The sequence below is a fragment of the Megachile rotundata genome, chromosome 5, assembly GCF_050947335.1.
Source record: "Megachile rotundata isolate GNS110a chromosome 5, iyMegRotu1, whole genome shotgun sequence".
Taxonomy (NCBI): Eukaryota; Metazoa; Arthropoda; class Insecta; order Hymenoptera; family Megachilidae; genus Megachile; species Megachile rotundata.
The window spans coordinates 9,210,108-9,229,581 of record NC_134987.1 but is presented as its reverse complement, the minus strand read 5'-3'; the positions used below and the strand labels follow the sequence as shown (position 1 = coordinate 9,229,581).

Genomic DNA, 19,474 nt, shown 5'->3' with positions numbered 1-19,474 from the left:
AATACTGAAACTATTTATAAGAATGTCTTGCGATTTGCTATGAACAAAATATCACATTATAGAGAAAAAATCGAATTTATAAATTACTAATTTTATACGAAAATATTGGAAAGAGACGAAGATATAGAAAGTTGACTAGTGAAAATATTAAGTGTTCCATTTTGTCCAAAGTAATAGTTATAATCAAAATTTGACAATAATCTTAATGTCCAATTTCAAAAAATAAAATAATAGTAAAAATATAGAAATGTTTTTCTATTTAAATAGATAATAGTTAATGACATATGTAACAGTTATAAAATTATAATGAAACATGCATTTTTTACATAACTATTGCATCAATATTTTATCACATAATACATACGCATATAAATGTAACATTTTAAAAATATTTACTAATCATGACTTCTTTATGTGTTATTTAAAGCATAATTTAGTACAAAATTAATTACCTAAATTGTGCTGTTTAATTGTTGTTATAAAGCATTTATCGTACAAGAGCAATCAGCGCATTATGTTTCTAACACATACAAAACAACCTATTCGATAACCGTAATTAGTATAGTTATCCTCAACAATGATTATGTCAATAATAAACAATATAAAAATTTTATCTGTTAATTGGCATTCAGTTCCAGCTGTATGCGATCAAAAAGTGTATTTCCCTACTCTAATTTATATAGCTAATTTCATCATTCCACTAAATGTTTATCACAAGATGTAGTTGTATAAATAATTTGGTAACATTCCATTTGTTTATAAAAATATTTACATAGAATATTTCCTCTTCTCCTTTATAAAAATGTAACAAAAAATTGATAAAATAACTTAGTTAACAGTAAGTGTTAATGCTTCGTATTAATTAACCTATTGTACTTAATATTTACATTTTCAAACAGTAAATTAACGTGAAATTAGAGTAGAGATAGATTTTTGTATTATATAATGTACATTTTTTCTATAATCAGTCTCTTTTTCGGAGATCTACCAATACCTGCCTTGCAAGTATGTACTAACAATATTAATCTTTTCCTATCAGATTTCATTAACAATAAAATACTGTGTATGCTCTGCTGAAGATACACATCGCTTCTTTATACGTTATTTGTACTGTATCTTGCTTGCATTTATCAGTGCATAACACAGATTATAAATTACAACTTCTTTCTTATAAAACTAACCAATTTCATATATCTATCTTTTGACTTTTTCAAATAATATTTCTAAAGCGTTGTAAAAATTTATCAATATTGAGCATCGGTAATAATTCTTCTCACTATAATCTCATCAATATCATTGACTACAGAAATATGCACACACTCCATGATATTGACTATAAATATAACGCACTCATACATCATTCCATTAATTATTAAAAATTCTTTTATCTTAAATCTTCAATAATGGTTAATCTATTTCTGTCGCACTATTGGGTGTACTAGTAATCTTTGTAGTTTGAAAATCTTTACTTATTTCCCATTCACTTTCTGGATCAGAAGAAGTATTCAAACCGCCCAAAATATCATCTTCAAAAGATATTTCTGATAAGTTTTCTAGACTCTGTTCATTTCCGTCCGTAAATAGAGATTCGGTAACAGCTATAACAAATTGTTTGAATTATACATACAATACTTTACATGTAACAAAATCATCAATAATTAATATATACAATAAATTACCGTCATTAAACGTATGCTGAGATATCCATGAAGGTTCATCCCATTCATCAAACTGTAATTTTGTATTATTTTCTATCTCATCCGCAGATAACATTGTATGAGAATCTGCATCTGTAACATCAAATATTTCCGTCACCTGCACCTTGTTATTCTCATCCATGTAATAATATGCCATCACCGCTTCTTGTTCAGAAGTGACCTATACATTAAAAAACATGTTAATAAATGTTAATATTAAAATTAATAAATAATATTTTACCACGTACTTGCAAAATATTTTCGAACGTATCATCAACAGTTGAAAGATCGGACATATTTATAACACAATTTGATTTATTATTATGGTCCTTCCAGGGTTGTCTAGAAAATAAAGTAATGAATTACAATAATTATTGATTACAAAATTTAAAAACATTCAGACTTATAAGCTTACAATTCATTATACTGCAATGTTAAATTCAGATTCTTTTTACTCTTATATAAATTGTCAGTCTTTTCTATTTCTTCCATATTATATATATCTGAAACGTGTGAATAATAAGTTATACACATATTATAAAATAGCTGTGCATTTATAACAACAAATCGCAGAAAACATTCCACTTACTTGATCCATATTCTGTGATAGCTAATTGACATTTGATAGTTTGTGGCATTTGCTGATAATATACGTTAATTTTGGGAAATATTGTACTTAATTGGTTCAAGAAGAATGTTCGTAATTCTAACAAATTTCTTCGCAATTTGGGAACATTCAAAATAAATCTGAAAATAAAATAATAAACAAAGTGAAAAATACTGTGTAACAAACAGAACTATATAAGCAAACAATTATTACTTTGTAACGAATATAATCATACGCGCATCTCAGGACACGCATATACCAAAATAAGCAAATTTTTTTTAAAAGCGTTCGATAAATTTTGAAAAAATGAAAATTTTATAATAATTGATTACATATACATTAATGAATAGGAATTACACAATTTTTTACTACAAAAGAGAAATCTTCTATTTTCCAATGTACATGTACAAAAATAAATTTCATTTTTCTTAAAAGCGTGTGCTTACCGAGAAATTGTTATATATTTAGTTCTAGAAATCATCTGCGGTCGTCTAAGAAGAATATTGCCAATTACTTTGTACTCCAAGGAACGAGTTTCTATGTTGTTACCAATCATACTATGTAACCACATGCATAGTGTTAAGAATAGGATAGTAAATCATAAAAGCAACTATTAAAGATTATGTAAACATACAAGCACAATACATGAATTCCTTATTTTGCATAAATAGGTCAATCTTATATAATTATATTTGAAATAAACCGTAAAATAATAACAATGTTTAAAACGGGATAATTTTTGGTTACTTTAATAATAAATAATATTCTAAGTTTTTTTATTGAACACTGATTTCTTAAATTAAGAACGTACAGAATAATATTTGTTAGGTATCTTTGAATTCAATATGCTTGATTTCACATAAGAGTTAGTAAGCATTTTCCTTGAAAGATATAATTGTTAGTTTAAGAGCATGCAATTTTAAGCAAGCGATAATTCATGCATATTACTTTTATATATTACTAGAAGAATTTCGTTAAAAAGTAGAATGTAAAAGATAATAATAAAATGCTTACTTGGTGAAAGTTGCATATACTACATCTACTGGTAACGTATATGGTAAGCTAAGCAGTGACAGAAGTTTTACACTTTTATGTTTGAATAACCAGTTAATAAGCCCTTTATTGGCAGAATCAATTGCATCTTGAAATATAGTCATAACTGTCTCAGGCAAATTTGATACCAATGCTTCCTACAACATGTTTTTAGAATATAGTATATATTCTTTTTATCATAAAACAACATAATTTATATGAAAAGTAATTATACCTGTCTATGCATTTTACATTCTAAACATTCAGGATCATAATCTATATTATCATCAAGAGTTTCTGAGACAACAAATGTGGACTGTACTGCAAGACATCGAGTACAATTAAGTAAATTATTGCGATGAAGAAATCTTAATGCATCATCAAATCCTTGTTTACACATATTTGAAAGGATCTGCAATGTGTACAAATTTTTATATATTGTATGTAATTACAGTAATTACGTTTCAATAATTCTATCTTTATATATTATTAATACTCATAATAAATGTTAGTAACAGTAAGAATAGCAGTACTACATAAAATCCAACTCTGATTTTTACTTTATATAGAAGAGTATAAAAGTATGCAACATATTTTTCATAGATAATTTTATTATAAGTTGTGAAATCTTACCTCAGGATTAGGTGGAAACAGTATTCTTGCAAATCTATATATATTTTGTTTTGAAAGTTCTATACTTGTATTTGCAAAATTTACCTGTAAATTATAAATATTTGATTAATATCCTTTACATATATATTTAGTTATAGAGATGTTGATCAACTGTAGGTAACTCACATGAAACAATTGAGAAGAAACATCCCTTGGACAAATATCACTTTCACCACAGAATGGACTAACAGTAATTGTATTTTCATCTAGTGTAGGAAGATTGTCACTGAAACCACCATCCATGTATCTAACACCATGGAAACGGGGTGGTAAAAGACCAGAAAAGATAGGAATAAATGCACTTGCTAACAAGGCCTGAAAAACATACATTTTAATATATTATTATATTATTTAAAACAATTATAAAAACATGTAAATATAAATAAAACTTTCTTACCTGTAATAAATCTTCCCTAGAAGAAAACTGTGACACAATTACATTTTTTCCATCGTATACTCTGGTCAAGGATATATGTAATTTACCACTTACTCGAATGTGGGCATCATTTGGGAGGAACTACAACAAATATTAATCTTAATAATATAATAATTTCAATGAAAATAGTTTTACATTCTATATTACATTTATATCTCATTAACAGCTATCTATAAGAACCACATCTATTGGCATAACTAGAATTTTGTTTGAAGTAAAGAAGATCCATTACTAATAATACAAAATATCTGGTATTGCTTAACTTTAACAAAGCTTCTATTGATAGTTTTACGTAATAACAATATTATTGTATATTTTGTATTTAGTTCCAAGAAGCGATATCACTAAACGCAGCGATATAACACGCGGTAATCTAACGTGTGACACAACACGAATAATGGAACCCTGCCTCTTATCTAGTCACGCCAATAACAAGTATATTATGCATATTAAAATGTCACAAAATTTACATTAAAATATTGCTGATAAACAAGTACCTTTTGTAAACTTTCTAACAATATTTCTTGAACATTAAACGATGGACTAAATGGACCGAGAGTACGCTGTCGTGCCTCGCGTGCAACACGTAAGACATTACTTGTAATTTCCCCTGTAATATAATCACATATTACAATTAATATACAAAAAAAATAATGAATTATAATATGAAACAGACTGCTATGATTGTATGATATCTCCATTAATCATATTTGAAAAGTGCAATGTCGAATTGATTAAATATTTAATCTCTAATGAAATTGATAAGTTCTTTTAACTGTATGAGGTGATTGCTTGTAATCTAAGAGCGATTTTATCTTAAGAGATGAAGAAATTTAGCAGAACGAACAAGAAATAGAATTTCCAGAAAGACCGTTGACACTCATGTTTTCATCTTTCCTGTTTATTCTTAAATTAAATACAAATGTTATGATATAAATACTAAAGATTGTCATATATTTGACAGTACTCTATTGGTCAAATTATATCGTATCATGTTGAGCGAAAGCACGGAAAATGTAATTTACGGTATGACTTATCCCTAGTGGGCTACACTTTATTGAACTTCCGTTATGCAAACTGAAAGCATACCTTTGGTTCATTTTTTACGGCATCACCGCAGTAAATACAAATAGTCTATTCATAAGACCGTTCAAGGTGAACATGTTACTGTCAAGGAATATATTATTGGTGTGACAAACCAAACTCAAAAAAATAAATTGGAAGTCATTTAAAACCTAGTCATCCCAACTAATATATTTATTTATTCAAATTTTGCCATTTCCTGTGCATTATATTCCCGGTAAATGACGTAATTTTGCCATCAAGAAAAATACAACGAAACTTCACACGTGTCAAGCTAAAGTCAATGTTCAATAGAAAAAAGGTTTCATTAAGTAATTTACATGATGGCCAATGAAACATCGCGTAATGCGAATTTTTTATATTTTCTATAAAAAAATGTACTTGTAATACTTGGATAAAAAAAACGATTACGACATTGCAATTTTAACGTTGCATGGTGCCATTCACTTTCGGTATACGCGTGATACCTGTTTGTGCAATGCAAGCATAATATGAAACTACAGAATCAGTAAACTGAAAAGACGATGATATCCATTGCGTGTATTTAATAATTTATGAAAATATATAATACAAAATATTTATATTTTTATATTAAAATCGACGGTTTTTATAATAAAAACATTTCACTAATACAAAAGATATCTTTTCAAAAAAATTGTTTATTAGATAAAGAAATTCTGAGTAGTCTATCATAGATCGTCGTTCTATTTTGATTTCACGGATTTCGTATGTTACATTGTATAAATTGGATAAGTTTTATGTACATATGTACACTGTTATCTATTACTGCACGAGTCAGCATTGCCTTGCTACAAAACAAATATTCCTTTGTTTGCCTTAGATACAACCGCTTCCTTTATTGATGCTGTACACATCAGAAGAGAGTCGAGTTTACTTTCTGATTAAAACGCTTTGACATCGGCCCCATGGTAAATATAAATATTATAAAACAGGTTATAACAATATAATTTATGATCTCGACGAATTATAATAACAATAGAACGGGTAGAAGAGTATAGTATTTGATTTCTGAAAAGATTTACAATCACGCTATATCACGTGACTATACTTTATTAATACCTGCATTGCATTATCCTATCAGATATTTAAAGATATCGTTTAGACTTTAACCGCATCACCGATAATACGAAATCTGTAGAATAAAAACAAATTTTTTATCGATGACTGCATTGCAAAATTTACTGACATTTTTAATTCGTCTGATTACGAACGTTCTTAGGTCGTGGTATTTTCTGGCCCTCTTTAAATTCCTTAGATACTTTCTAGAGCACACTGACGTAACTAGCTAAGAACCTCGAGGTCTTCCAAATACGAAATGACCTTCTTCACATAAGAGACACAGCTTAAGAATTCACATACCTCATATCATAATTTAAAAATTGTCAACTTCAGTTCCTAAATTTACAAGTTTCATTGATGAAAAGTCAGTATCAAGTTAGTAATAGAATATGATAATGCAACAAAATTAGAATAAGTAGTAAAAGTCAATGAAAACAACCGCGATGACCTCGAAGAGAATAGTTGACCCTCTTAAGGGTCACGATCCATAGGTTGAGAACCGCTACACTATAATATCCTAAATTACGTGCTACAACTAATACGGATATATCTAATTGGCGCAAAACATGATGCGCATCTTGCGCGCGCGCTACGCAGTTTATTGCACTAGCGTATGTAAGTATACACGACCTTAAACGTTTTTCTACAAAACAGTCTCGCATGGTAAAAATGTTTGCGTCATAGATTATGTACATTCGATGATTATGGGATGCTGCTGCGCATCGACCGATACAAGTATCAACAAGTGATTCGTACATACGACTATTAATCATGCACAATAACTTCTGAGAATGCAATAAAACGATTAGAGTACAACGCAAGAGGCACGATTAGATAGCGGCGAAATATATTGCTAAAATAGATCCTGTCAAGCAGTTTAATCTCGTTTAAATGCTCGCGAAAAAAAGACTACCAGATTAAATAAATTTGAAACGGGAGCAATTAATTTTTCAAACGAGACGGCCGATTCCTTTGTTATAACAAATATGCGTGTATAAAATGAAATTCAGAAAAAGAGAAACAAGTGTACACGATAGAGATAAATCCTCACGCAATACATCTGAATCATCGTTTGATACGATATGGAAATAGCGGAATTCGCTTTTGTTCATTCTACACTAATTAACCCATTAATTCGCAGAGGTCATAAATAGAGTAGTTTCGAGATAACAGTTTTTATTACAAACAAACATATGTGCAAATAGATTAATATGTTTGCTGCAGTTCACTCTACATTTGGTCACGCGATATCGCGTGTCGAAATCATATTCCAAGGCCCCTGAAACTTTTGTGGACGTAAATCCACTTTTGAGAATAATTTTTTTGATTTATAATATATTATATCTTGATCACTAAAATTTCCAAGATCCCAAAATGTCAAAGCATTAAAATCCAAAAATTTTAATATTCCAAAGTTTCACAAGTCCCAAAAATTCCAAAGTTCTAAAAATCAATGGTCCCAGAATTCTAAAGTTCATTTCGAAGTTGTGAATTTAAAAAGTTTCAAAATCCCAAAAAACAAGCATTCTCTTTTCAGTGTTTTGGAACTAACCGTCCCTGAACCCGGGTAACGGTTAACTTTCGTGGAAATCGTGTTTATTTAAAATAACTATGACGCTAGGAATATTTACTGATGACAGAAAATAGTAAAAGAATAATAATTTATAACCATAAATGCATAACAAAGTGTGTACTCACAACTTTGAATGTTAATAGGTTAAAAGTGTTTAACGTTCGACTCATAACACGAATATCATACACTGTTACCCAAGCATTGCGTATGTAAATTGTGTATATCTACAATCGAGGCACAGAAAATGTGTCAAATGATAGTCTTGCTTGGTAGTAAACAGAAATGTATGTAGATAAAAGGTAAAACGATGTATAAGTGATAATCGAAAGAATTTGTCAAGTTGTTTTCATCGTATATTTTAATCGGATGTTTCTGTAACGCTATCTGCGTTCTCATGCTCCCTGTAGATCATATGTACGTCCGTGTTTTCATTTGAACTTATATAAAACATGTTTATCCGCATTTTGTATGTACGCATTATTTTTCCGGTATTTACGTGTTTTTTAAGAACTGCTAAAATTACGACGATTTGTTTGTTTGATGCTTTTATTAAGTGAGATATTTTGGTAATTAATATAATTTAAAAAATGTTTAATTATAAATCAGAAATATGTTTTGAATTACGGGAGCAACGGATCTCTGGTCCGTAATGCATCATATGGCAAATTACATGTAAGCTCGGTGACTTCTATTCGGTGCTTACTGCATAACTATTTATAGACATAGATGCAGGAAATTATTAATTAATATTTACTGTGTACTTTCTACATATACTTATAACTATATCATAATTTTATATGACAAATCAATTTTAGATTTTACATTCAACAAGAAATATTTGTTTATAAAATTAACGAATCAATAATAAAATATTTATTAACAAAATTTATTTCATAAATTTGTCTCGCTGATTAATTTGAATATGAAACTTAACAAATGTTTAAATTATTACTAAAACAAAGGATATTTTTCTTTTGTGCAAACTGATAAATTCTTATCATGGTAAAAAATGTTCAGTAGTGTGTAATATAACTCATGCTAATATGTCTATTATAATTGCTCACATTGTGTTATATTTTATTACCAGTATTACTCACAAAGAAAAACATTTGATAACTGTTCTTATTACTACTTCCACTTTAAATCTCGTAAGTTTGACCTACATACGAGAATTATTAGCAAAATGACCAAATTTATAGAATATTTACATTCATTTGAAAATTGTAGTTTTCCATTTTATATTTAATTATAAACCTGATTAATTATAAATGTCTTCAATTTCTAAATTGATAATCCTACAAAATTCCCAAATTTACCATCAATATGCATCGGCCATACAATATTGCGAATATCGTCAATATGTATATTGACAATTTGTGATTCCCATAAGATTTTGATGAATGACATTAAAGACAAGTAAAGATATTTGCAGTTTAATTACGATGTGAAATTATTGGTACACTGACAATAATTTGTTCAACGGTATGCGCAATGAATACAAAACGTGAGATGTACAATATCGGAAACCATAAAATCGAATCATAACATTGAAAAAACTAATTGCTCAAGATAATATATATCTATTAGATATATAAACAAAGGAGTTCACTCACCGAGGGGTAAATCACAAAGAAGACAACAAGCAGCGATAGCACCAGCCGATGCACCACTAATCTTATCCAAAAGCAAGTGTGGAGCGTATTTCTTGAAGCACACTGCCACACCAACGTGGTAAATACCAAGGAAACCACAGCCAGCAAACGATAAATTCATTTCGGAATTCTCTTTTATGTTATATTGTTTGTTATTGCCCTGTTTATATTGATTATCGGGAATAATCGTACAACAGATAAAAAAATAAATACTGATTTCCTTTCTACGGCACTATGAACATCACTTGCAAAGAAAGCGCTTTACACGACGTACTTCACGCGACGTCTAAGTTCGAACTATCTGTAGTAGTCCTTGTTCGCCAACAACAACAGCCTTCCGAAACACTCGAGCGTAATCTTGAGTATGATTGAGAAAAATACATGTTACAAACAGCGAAAGAGATAATACACGTTTAATGACGTACGGTTTGTAAATACTTAATGAGCTGCTCATTGGTTGGCAATGATGGTGTGGTGATAGCTCCGCCCACTTCAGTGTTCTTAAACTCATTCATTGTGATGTAGTCCTCTGGATACATATGTTTCTTTCCCGATAAAACGAAGTATTTCCACGTATCTATCATAGAGGGCGCATCTAGCTGTAGAAAGAGAAATCATACTCAGTTCATGCAAAGCGGTTGATTTCAATATATCACTAATTTCAATTATTATCCTGCTATCACACTATTCTTTCCACTTTATCGGTCATTCGCTTGGCGGACAAAATATACAAATACGAAGAGGAGACATAAACTAGATATAACTCTAGTAGTTTGAACATTTAGGAATTTAAAAATTGACAAACGTAGAAATTTGAAAAATTAGGACACCAAGTATACACGTTTGACATCGGCACATCGCTTACAAAACATACGCGAACCAATCACAACTAACATGCGCAGAATTAAACTCAGTAAGTATATAAACAATATTCTTCTAATAACACATTAAATATAATTTAATAATTTTGTAAGTAAATAGGGTAGATTTTTATAAAAACGAATATTTTTTTTATACTTATATTATATTGAAAATATTACATTTTATGTATAAGTAAATAACACATGTATCGCAAGAATAATCAAGAACTATTTGACTTGTATATTTAAATTTATTTAAAATTACATCATAATTTAGATAGTAATTATCTGACGTAAAAAACAATACGACTATTTTTATTATGTATTTAGGAAATAGAAAAACTTTAATTAAATACGCGCCAATTTATATTATTTCTGATTTCCAACAAGAGAACAGCTTTTAACCGAACAGTCGTTTGATTTATAATAAACAATTGTTAATTGGTTAAAATGTTAAGTCTATAGCGATTGGTACATACAGATTTAGACTTAATTAGTACCCATACTAAACAGTTAAAAGGATTTAGCTGTAAGTAGTTAATTTATATTTGATATTCAACATTTCGTGCGTAGAAGGTAACTGTTTTTTGCAAATTTGTATTAGGTTACTCAATATAAACTAATACTTTTCTAATATGCAGATAAAGAATAAATATAATTTTGTTTCATATTGTAAATAATAAATTTGAATATGTACGTTTACACATTCAATACAAATATGCATTTGAGATTATTGGTTGATGTCTTCAATTCTGTTTAGGATTGGTTGTTTTCGTAAATGACAGTTACATACGAATTGACAGGTTTTTGTTTTAAAAATATAACATTCTATTATAAATTATCAAATTTGTATGAACATCCGTGACACGTGTCATTTTTGAATTTTCACGTAGTTATTTATTATTTTAAGAATAAGTGTAATCTTAAATCAACCGTTTACTTAATTGTATAGGTTTGACATATTTTTGAAAACTTATTTTTATAAGAAATTTATTAAATCATTTTAGTTTTATAAGTAGTGTGATTAATTTGTTAAAAGCAATTGAAAATGATTATTTCATGTTTAAAAAAAGTTATTTTTGTGAACGACGTAGATACGCGTTCATTATAAACTATAAAATAAATATTTGCTCATTTGACTTATTTAAGAAAAAAAGATGTTATTTATATTTAAATTTCTGTTGAAATACAGTGTTTACAGAATTTGAAATATATTGAAGTGAAAGATTTAATGTGTTGTTTGACACTTTCTAATTTGACACATAACCAATAAATGTCTGTACAGGTTGAAGTAAAAAATAAAACGAAGTAACAATGGGCGAAAACGAACAGTCGTCGTCAACATTAAATACGACTTATGGGAATTCTACTTTGTCAAACGAAACAATTTTTCATGCTGTATATATACCTGAAGAAAATGATTATTTAGCAGAGAATGATTCAAAAAGTACTATGAAAATATAATTATTTATACATATTAATTCCACTTTTCCTTTTTAATTTCTTCATATGTTTTATATTTAAATATTACAGAAAATATTCGAGTTTATCAAGATAAAGCTGAAGCTTTAAAAGTAATTAAAGAATTTAAAACTGGTCGTTTGAAATCATTTAAGAAACGATCAGAAGCTGAAGAATATGCAAAGACTGGTTTTGAAAAAATAAATTCTGTTAATAATACTTTATTACCGTCAACTGTACCTGTAGTAGAGGAAAAGTCATGTAATTTTAAAGCTCCACGATCTCAGGATCTAGTATGTTTTAGAAAATTAATTAAAGATGGAGATTTATATGCTGTAAAGACTACAATATGGGGAAATCCAAGATATTTAATTGGTAGTGGTGATACTCCTGCAATTTTACAAGTAAGATACAATATTATGAATGTTATATTCATACTTGAGCAAATTAAACATTTAAATTTTATTTTCATTATAGGAGGGATGTCGATATAATGCATTACATATTGCAGTCAAAGCAGATAGACCAGATATGTGTGAGTTAATATTAAACACTGTTGGAAATACGGAATACATAAAGTTACTTTATGGTGATGAATGCAAAAGTTATGTGGATCGTGCACAGATTCTGTTAGATCTATACCTAAATACGCCTGATAAAGGATTAAATGAAACTCCATTACATTTTGCTGTTAAATTTGGACTGAAAGATGTAGTTCGAGTTCTTGTTTCATATCCGTGCTGTATAAAAACATTGCCAAATAAATACAAACAACTACCAGTAGATGTATGTGATACAATAATTACATATATATTTTTTACATTATGTATTTTCCAAAATACAATAGTGTCTTGCTAGTGGTCACAGATTTAAGACTTTATCATAATTATTAACTGTACAAGTAAGATGTTCTACTACTAAATGAACAAAACTGTGATTACTAGTTGGGTATTACTGTGTACAGTATAACTATGTGCTCAGTAGAAGTGGAAAAAATTGTGGAAAAAACTATATAAATAAAACTCTTGAAGCTTTCAAATGTAAAAGTTTATAAATTTAGATTTAAAAATTTCAACATTAATATTTTCTGAAGTTAAGAACTTATTAATTTGAAATTTCTAATTTTCTTTTTGTTCTAATCTATTTGGAGCTATATAGTGCAACTTACTGTATATAAATGCAATTAATTTTTATTGATCTATTTTCTGTACAAAATTACCTTATACTTCTATTATTGTTATAGATAATTTGCAGTAGAGCCTGTCAAGACGATACAGAATTAAAAAAAGAGATATGTTTATTATTGGAAGAACAGTATTATGTACCTGTATTAAGAGCAGATGATAATTCATTTCAGCCTATCATTGGAGAACCTTTTTCTCCAACTAAACCTTTGGTATGTTAGCATTCTTAAATTTATGTTGTGAGAAGTTTTATAAATAATTTTTTTTATAGAATTTAAGTACGGATCCAATTAGTCCACGTTTAGAGGTACGCGCATTTGCGGGACCAATGACAAAGTCTCGTGCAGTAGAATTTCGAAAAAAATGGAAAACTCCTCCGCGTTCTCACATCAACTCGATTAGAAACGTAATTGATAATGAATCTAATACTACAGACAGTCCAGTCAATAACTTGACTTTAAGGCTTCAAGATACAGAGAAAGGACTTGAACGGGTTGGAAGGTACATTTTATTACTAATTTTTATATTAGATGTGTTGTAATCATCATACATTTATAGGTTTTTTGAATGAAATAAAAATTGAAATTCAGTATATAATTTTTAGGGATTTAGCAGAAGAATACAAAGTACCATGGAAAGAATATTGGCCATTTTTAAATGATTTCGCAGATTTTCGTACTACAGCAGGTTTAATGAAACTTGAAAAATATTTAGAACACAAGTTTCAATTACTTTATTATAGTCAGGTATAAAAAATTCGAAAATAATTTTTTTATAATTATTGTTACATGTCACGTACAATTTCTTTATAGAACTCAAATAATGAAGTAACAGATTCAAATTTAAATGCGGAAACAAAAGAGGAACTAATTCATGAAATAGATCATTTATGCAATGAATTACAATCATGTACATTGTTTAATACAGATAATCAAGACGAAAATAATGTTGGTATGTATTAATTTCTTTCTTTTTACGAAAATTTATGTTAAATTATACACTGAAAATTAATATAAAATGGTACCATTTTAAGAGGAACTAGAATTTTTTACACCACCGTCATCGCCAAAATTAACTGTAGATAGTTCTGATGATGAAATGGAAATTGCAGAAGAAGGTCCTGGTATATTTCTTGAGGGGTAATAACATATAGATAAACCATTTTTTAATTAAATTAATATTTTCTGTGTACAATAAATTATTTATTATACATACATAGAATATTTTATATAATATTGTATATTCTCTAGATTTATACCAACAAAACTGGATTATGCTGTTTATAATGCGGTACCATTATCACTTAATTCCAATACATATCCAAACATTTATCGTTGGCAACATGACATGCACCTTATTATGAAACCTGATTTACACAGGTAACAATACTTTTTACATTTTGTTTTATATTCAACCATAACGCTAAAACTTTTGTTCTCTGTGTATGTGTCTGTATATATGTAGATATATATATGTATATATATATATACATATCATTAACCATTAATACAATTTGCTATTTTTTATTTCAGAAAAAGTAATCTAAGGATAGTAAAAAAGAAATTGATGATGACCTTCTAGGTACGTGAAATATGAAAGTGTCGAGCAGTGTATAAAAATAAAACTGTATAAAATTTTTATATTATGCACAACAAATTATGCGTTAAATAATATTAGTATACTTCAAAACTTATTAGATATACTAAAAACAGTATATTTTCAGAAAATTTTATATGATAACTGAAGAAAATGATTAAAATAATTTACGAAATTTTATATATTAAAATTTTTGTTTTTATTTTCAATGAAAGAATAATCACACATTTTATTTTTTAAATTTGGTATTTATAGAGATACTTGTCATTAATAACTTTTATTCACAGTAACATTACATATTTTTGCTTGGCAGATCATTTATGATCCTTTTTTCAAATTATATTGTAATTTGTGTTTACTGTTCTTTCATTTAATATGTTTGATATTATATATATGTATATGTATGTATGTATATATATATATATATATCTATGATTCATACCAAATTAATTTAATCAAAGACTGACAGGAGCTGGTGGAGTTTGTTTCAATTGTAAAATAATTGACCGCATTCGAGAAACATCTTTAGAAGCCCGAGAAGATTTGGGGTTAAAGTCGCAAAGTTTTGCGATGCGCTCCCATTCGGTCCCTGGTTCCACTTCATCAGCTTCCGCTACAAATTGTTTTTCTGCGTTTCTATGAATAAAGACGTCATATTAAATAAGTTATAATAAATATAAAGCTTTAAATTTGCGACAATACTTGTATGCTGTATGCATTAATGATATTGCGCAGCATATATGTTTGACATTTCTAACCGTGTTTCTCACATATATATCATATTACAATTAGCACCATGAAATCCAGACTTAATTCAAATGTCTTCAAAACTTTTTCTGCTATATTTTTATTAGGAATGCGCGGGTATCCAAAATTACGGACTAGAATCAGGTTGGAACAAGTTCGCATGAAACGGGACGGAAAGCCAAAAGTATTTTTTTGCATACAAATAATGTTTAAGATCGATTTTAAATACAATCTTGAGTCGTACCTTTAATACTCGAGCATTTATATATAAAAAGTACGCATTGAATTACCCGCACACTCCTCACTTTTAATTTTATAAAAATATGACATTCTTATGAATGATATTTTTATTTAATAAATATAAACGCGTTTATATTTTTTTGTATGTTCACATTAGAATAATTTGTAAAAATGCTAATGTATCAAAACATTCAAGTTATGAAATTTATAAAAGAACTAATGATAACATAAGAATTATCATTAATACTACATGTGTAATATAACAATCATTAATTTTAATAATAAAGTATTTTATATTTATATTTTGAATGTAACTTATTCATTCTACTAATTGTTTCAAGTATGTATGATTTAAATATGATCCAATACCATGAAGCTCGCATGAGATGATTAGAAACATAAATTTTAAGTATAATTGCATCAAGCATAAGATACATATATAAATTGTCACTAAAAAGCAGCTAACATGTATGAAAGTATCTAATGTCTTTGGTGCCATTTTGCTTATGAATTGTATAAGCAAGCTATATTATACAGCGATGCAATGCAATTATACATGCAAAAAAATATAGTGTAACTTACTTGGCTGATTCCCTAAGAAGCAGAATGAAAACAATATAATAGTATTGTAGTACATATTTTAAAATAATTTAATAAAATATTTTATTTTTATATATGATAAAACTTTTAATTGCATCTATAAATGTGATCAAAAATTGTTATAAATTTTTTAAAAATATTATACGGAATAAAATTTAATTAAATGGTAATTTTAAACATTACCTGTTTGTAGCTTTTGTTTTACTGATAGCTTCTGCATGGTGTTTATACCATTCCTCTAGTTCCTTTCTTGCTGCTTCCCTCCATTCTTCTTTCTTTTTCTCTTCTTCTGCATCTAATTAAATTATATTAAAGAAAACAATGATTTTATTAACTAAATAATAATTTTAAGTTGTCATAAAAAATTCATCAACCAGTATAACAATATAAATATTTGATTAAAATTAAAATTTAGTTGTATTTAGATGTACCTTTTTCCTCCAGTCTAGCTTTCTGTTCCTCTCTCCATTTTTTTATTTTTTCAGGCTCTTCTTTAACAGGAGGAGGTTTGGGTGTACTTTCTAAAAATAACATTTATTTTTATAAACCTGTAGTTATTATTTGATAATAAAATATATATGATGGTTTGAAGGCACAATTTAATATGATTTACCTGTTGTTGGTGGTGCTTGTGTATCAGTTGGCTGTCCAACTGCATCTATTATCTCAAAACTACCTTCAGCATCACCACCCGGACCAACTTTTAAAATTGTAAAGGCAAATTACTTATGATTATCTAATACAAAACTTAATTATCTAATATACTATTATAATAAAATAATTTTTAGAAAAAAAATACGCCGACTTCGAAATGCACTAAAAAGTATAAAATAATTTCTATTTCCTAATGAAGTAATTTCTATTTCATTCAATCATACAATTACGTAACAGATATGAATGAAACCTATTTACACGTTAGGTATTATATTAAATACATTTTAACCTTTTCGGAGGCGGCGCAAAATTAAAAGATTATTTTGAATATGTTATTTAATATTGCGCCGCCTCCGAAAAGGTTGAAATGTATTTAATATAATACCTAACGAGTAAATAGGTTTCATTCATATCTGTTACGTAATTGTATGATTGAATGAAATAGAAATTACTTCATTAGGAAATAGAAATTATTTTATACTTTTTAGTGCATTTCGAAGTCGGCGTATTTTTTTTCTAAAAATTATTTTATTTCACGCTTTTTATCGGCCGGCAAGACGTGTTTGTAGAAACAGTAGAAAATCGGCGACTGCATGTTGACTCATACACCACCAGAGACACGGAGGCATACGTAGAATTCAATATATTAGTAACAATAGTTTTTCGCTAATAACTCGAAAACTAAAGCTTCCCCTTAATTGTGGATAAGGAAAAAGTTGTTCAGAATCGTGTCCCTGATAACATATTAAAAGGACATGAAAATCGTCCAAAGTTGATTTCAAAACTTTTCAACAATTTTTCGCTAATATCTCGAAAACTAAACCTTTCCGCGAAATTTGTATATGAACAAAATTGTTCAGAATCATGTCCGTGATAAGATATTAAAAGCGCACTAAAATTGAGAAAAGTTTATTTCAAAAGTTGCCGGTTTTTTTGCAATAACAACACTTTGCAATTAAAAAATGAAAAATTTTTTGATAATGGTACCAATGGGGAGTCAGAACCTACCAGATGCAAAAGGTTTCGTTCCGATCGGTGCATCCAGCTAGGCGTAATCGGCGGGCACACATAGAAAATAATAAAAAAAAAAAAAAAAAAAAAAAAAAAAAAAAAAAAAATATACTGATCGAATTGAGTAACCTCCTCCTTTTTCGAAGTCGGTTAAAAATAATAGGAATCATCTATTAAAAATAAATGTACTTAATGAAACTTTCAATACTTTAAACATGACATTCAACATGTTACATTATAGTTTATTATGATTTAAAAACATTACCATCTATATTTGGTGCTGTTGCAGGAGCAGCCATGGATACTGGAGGAATTTCATCTTCTAATCCTGCTAATTGATCCTGTTCTCTTGCTACAAATTCTGCCACAGGATCTACTTCTGGTTCAATGACGAAGTTGTCACCAAATGCATCCATATTGTCTACTAATAACATCAAATAAAGTAATAATTCTTAAGAGAAAACAATATTTTTCATTATATAGAAAAGACAATTTTATAAATTTATAAGTATCGTTCTTTATTATGCATCGCATATTTGCTGCAATAATCATATAACTTAAAAACTATGCTTGCAGAGCAAACAAGTTTAAATGTTTTGAAATACTAAATTTTGTATAGACATTATGCAAAAACGATTATAATCATTTTTGAACCTTCTTCTCAAAATTTGATCATTAGATAATAGAAATAAAAATCATTTTTTCCATATTAATAATTTAAAATAATTGTTGCAACAAATTTGATATTCATGTATTATTTGTTTAAATAGTATAGTCAATAGTATTAAGGAAAAACAAATGTGTTACAATATAATTTTCAAGAAATTTAAATTTAAACCTTATAGTGATATCTTAATTTATACTAATATATTCTTAGTAGGTTTCATAGGTTAAATAAAAGTATTATCTATAAATACTTTTATAATTTGTCGTTTAAATAATTTAATTAAAAATAACCTAAAAATAGTATACTTATTGAAGGTAAGTAACGAAGACGTTAAATGTATTTGTAAAAAATAACATGCAAAACAGAAAAAAGGTGATTGATTATGATAAGTATTATGAATGTAAAATGAAATATTGTACCTCAATAACGTTTTGAAATGTGATAATCTTGGGAAACACCCCCAAATGTCGTTAGATTCCTATTTGCAAATTGTCAACGTCAATACTACTTGTACTGAAGTACAACGCACACATGCGCACAATTAAATGTAGTAGTTGAATAGTATAAATCAGTACTACCAACCTTTTGCGAAAATTATAAAAATATTATTTACTTTTCATTT

At 28.0% G+C, this 19,474-nt stretch overlaps 3 protein-coding genes across 11 annotated transcripts; 1 reads left to right on the top strand and 2 right to left on the bottom strand.

Annotated features, from left to right (window-relative positions):
• Positions 1 to 234: 234 nt before the first annotated feature.
• bmm (brummer) lies at positions 235 to 10,407 on the bottom strand. Of its 3 annotated transcripts, XM_012291298.2 has the most exons (14): positions 10,271 to 10,407; positions 9,794 to 10,189; positions 4,942 to 5,054; positions 4,406 to 4,525; positions 4,135 to 4,323; positions 3,970 to 4,053; positions 3,572 to 3,748; positions 3,319 to 3,494; positions 2,751 to 2,861; positions 2,287 to 2,444; positions 2,113 to 2,200; positions 1,946 to 2,039; positions 1,680 to 1,878; positions 235 to 1,598 (listed from the first exon to the last, which is right to left on the bottom strand). In XM_012291298.2, exons 2-14 carry the CDS (start codon positions 9,951 to 9,953, stop codon positions 1,408 to 1,410), a joined length of 1,860 nt encoding a protein of 619 aa, XP_012146688.1. In that variant the 5' UTR covers positions 9,954 to 10,189; positions 10,271 to 10,407; the 3' UTR covers positions 235 to 1,407. The 3 variants fall into 3 exon arrangements, with proteins under 3 accessions (XP_012146688.1, XP_012146689.1, XP_012146690.1); XM_012291299.2 differs by lacking the exon at positions 10,271 to 10,407 and having other exon boundaries at positions 2,751 to 2,795; positions 9,794 to 10,251; XM_012291300.2 differs by lacking the exons at positions 2,751 to 2,861; positions 10,271 to 10,407 and having other exon boundaries at positions 9,794 to 10,251.
• A 116-nt stretch (positions 10,408 to 10,523) lies between these two features.
• Positions 10,524 to 16,222, top strand: Ankle2 (ankyrin repeat and LEM domain-containing protein 2). Of its 5 annotated transcripts, none has more exons than XM_012291305.2 (11): positions 10,524 to 10,745; positions 11,978 to 12,139; positions 12,226 to 12,557; positions 12,631 to 12,939; positions 13,397 to 13,549; positions 13,609 to 13,838; positions 13,942 to 14,083; positions 14,150 to 14,288; positions 14,371 to 14,476; positions 14,588 to 14,716; positions 14,870 to 16,222. In XM_012291305.2, the coding sequence occupies exons 2-11, from the start codon at positions 12,007 to 12,009 to the stop codon at positions 14,916 to 14,918; spliced, it is 1,722 nt and encodes a 573-aa protein (XP_012146695.1). In that variant the 5' UTR covers positions 10,524 to 10,745; positions 11,978 to 12,006; the 3' UTR covers positions 14,919 to 16,222. The 5 variants fall into 5 exon arrangements, with proteins under 5 accessions (XP_012146695.1, XP_012146694.1, XP_012146692.1 ...); XM_012291304.2 differs by lacking the exon at positions 10,524 to 10,745 and adding an exon at positions 11,064 to 11,221; XM_012291302.2 differs by lacking the exon at positions 10,524 to 10,745 and adding an exon at positions 11,066 to 11,268.
• Positions 14,518 to 19,431, bottom strand: Clc (clathrin light chain). 3 transcript variants are annotated; one of them, XM_003705838.3, is made up of 7 exons: positions 19,272 to 19,431; positions 18,451 to 18,609; positions 17,134 to 17,220; positions 16,952 to 17,041; positions 16,704 to 16,815; positions 16,503 to 16,514; positions 14,518 to 15,569 (listed from the first exon to the last, which is right to left on the bottom strand). In XM_003705838.3, exons 2-7 carry the CDS (start codon positions 18,599 to 18,601, stop codon positions 15,389 to 15,391), a joined length of 633 nt encoding a protein of 210 aa, XP_003705886.1. In that variant the 5' UTR covers positions 18,602 to 18,609; positions 19,272 to 19,431; the 3' UTR covers positions 14,518 to 15,388. The 3 variants fall into 3 exon arrangements, with proteins under 3 accessions (XP_003705886.1, XP_012146698.1, XP_012146699.1); XM_012291308.2 differs by having other exon boundaries at positions 18,451 to 18,606; positions 19,272 to 19,410; XM_012291309.2 differs by lacking the exon at positions 16,503 to 16,514.
• Between the last annotated feature and the right edge of the window lie 43 nt (positions 19,432 to 19,474).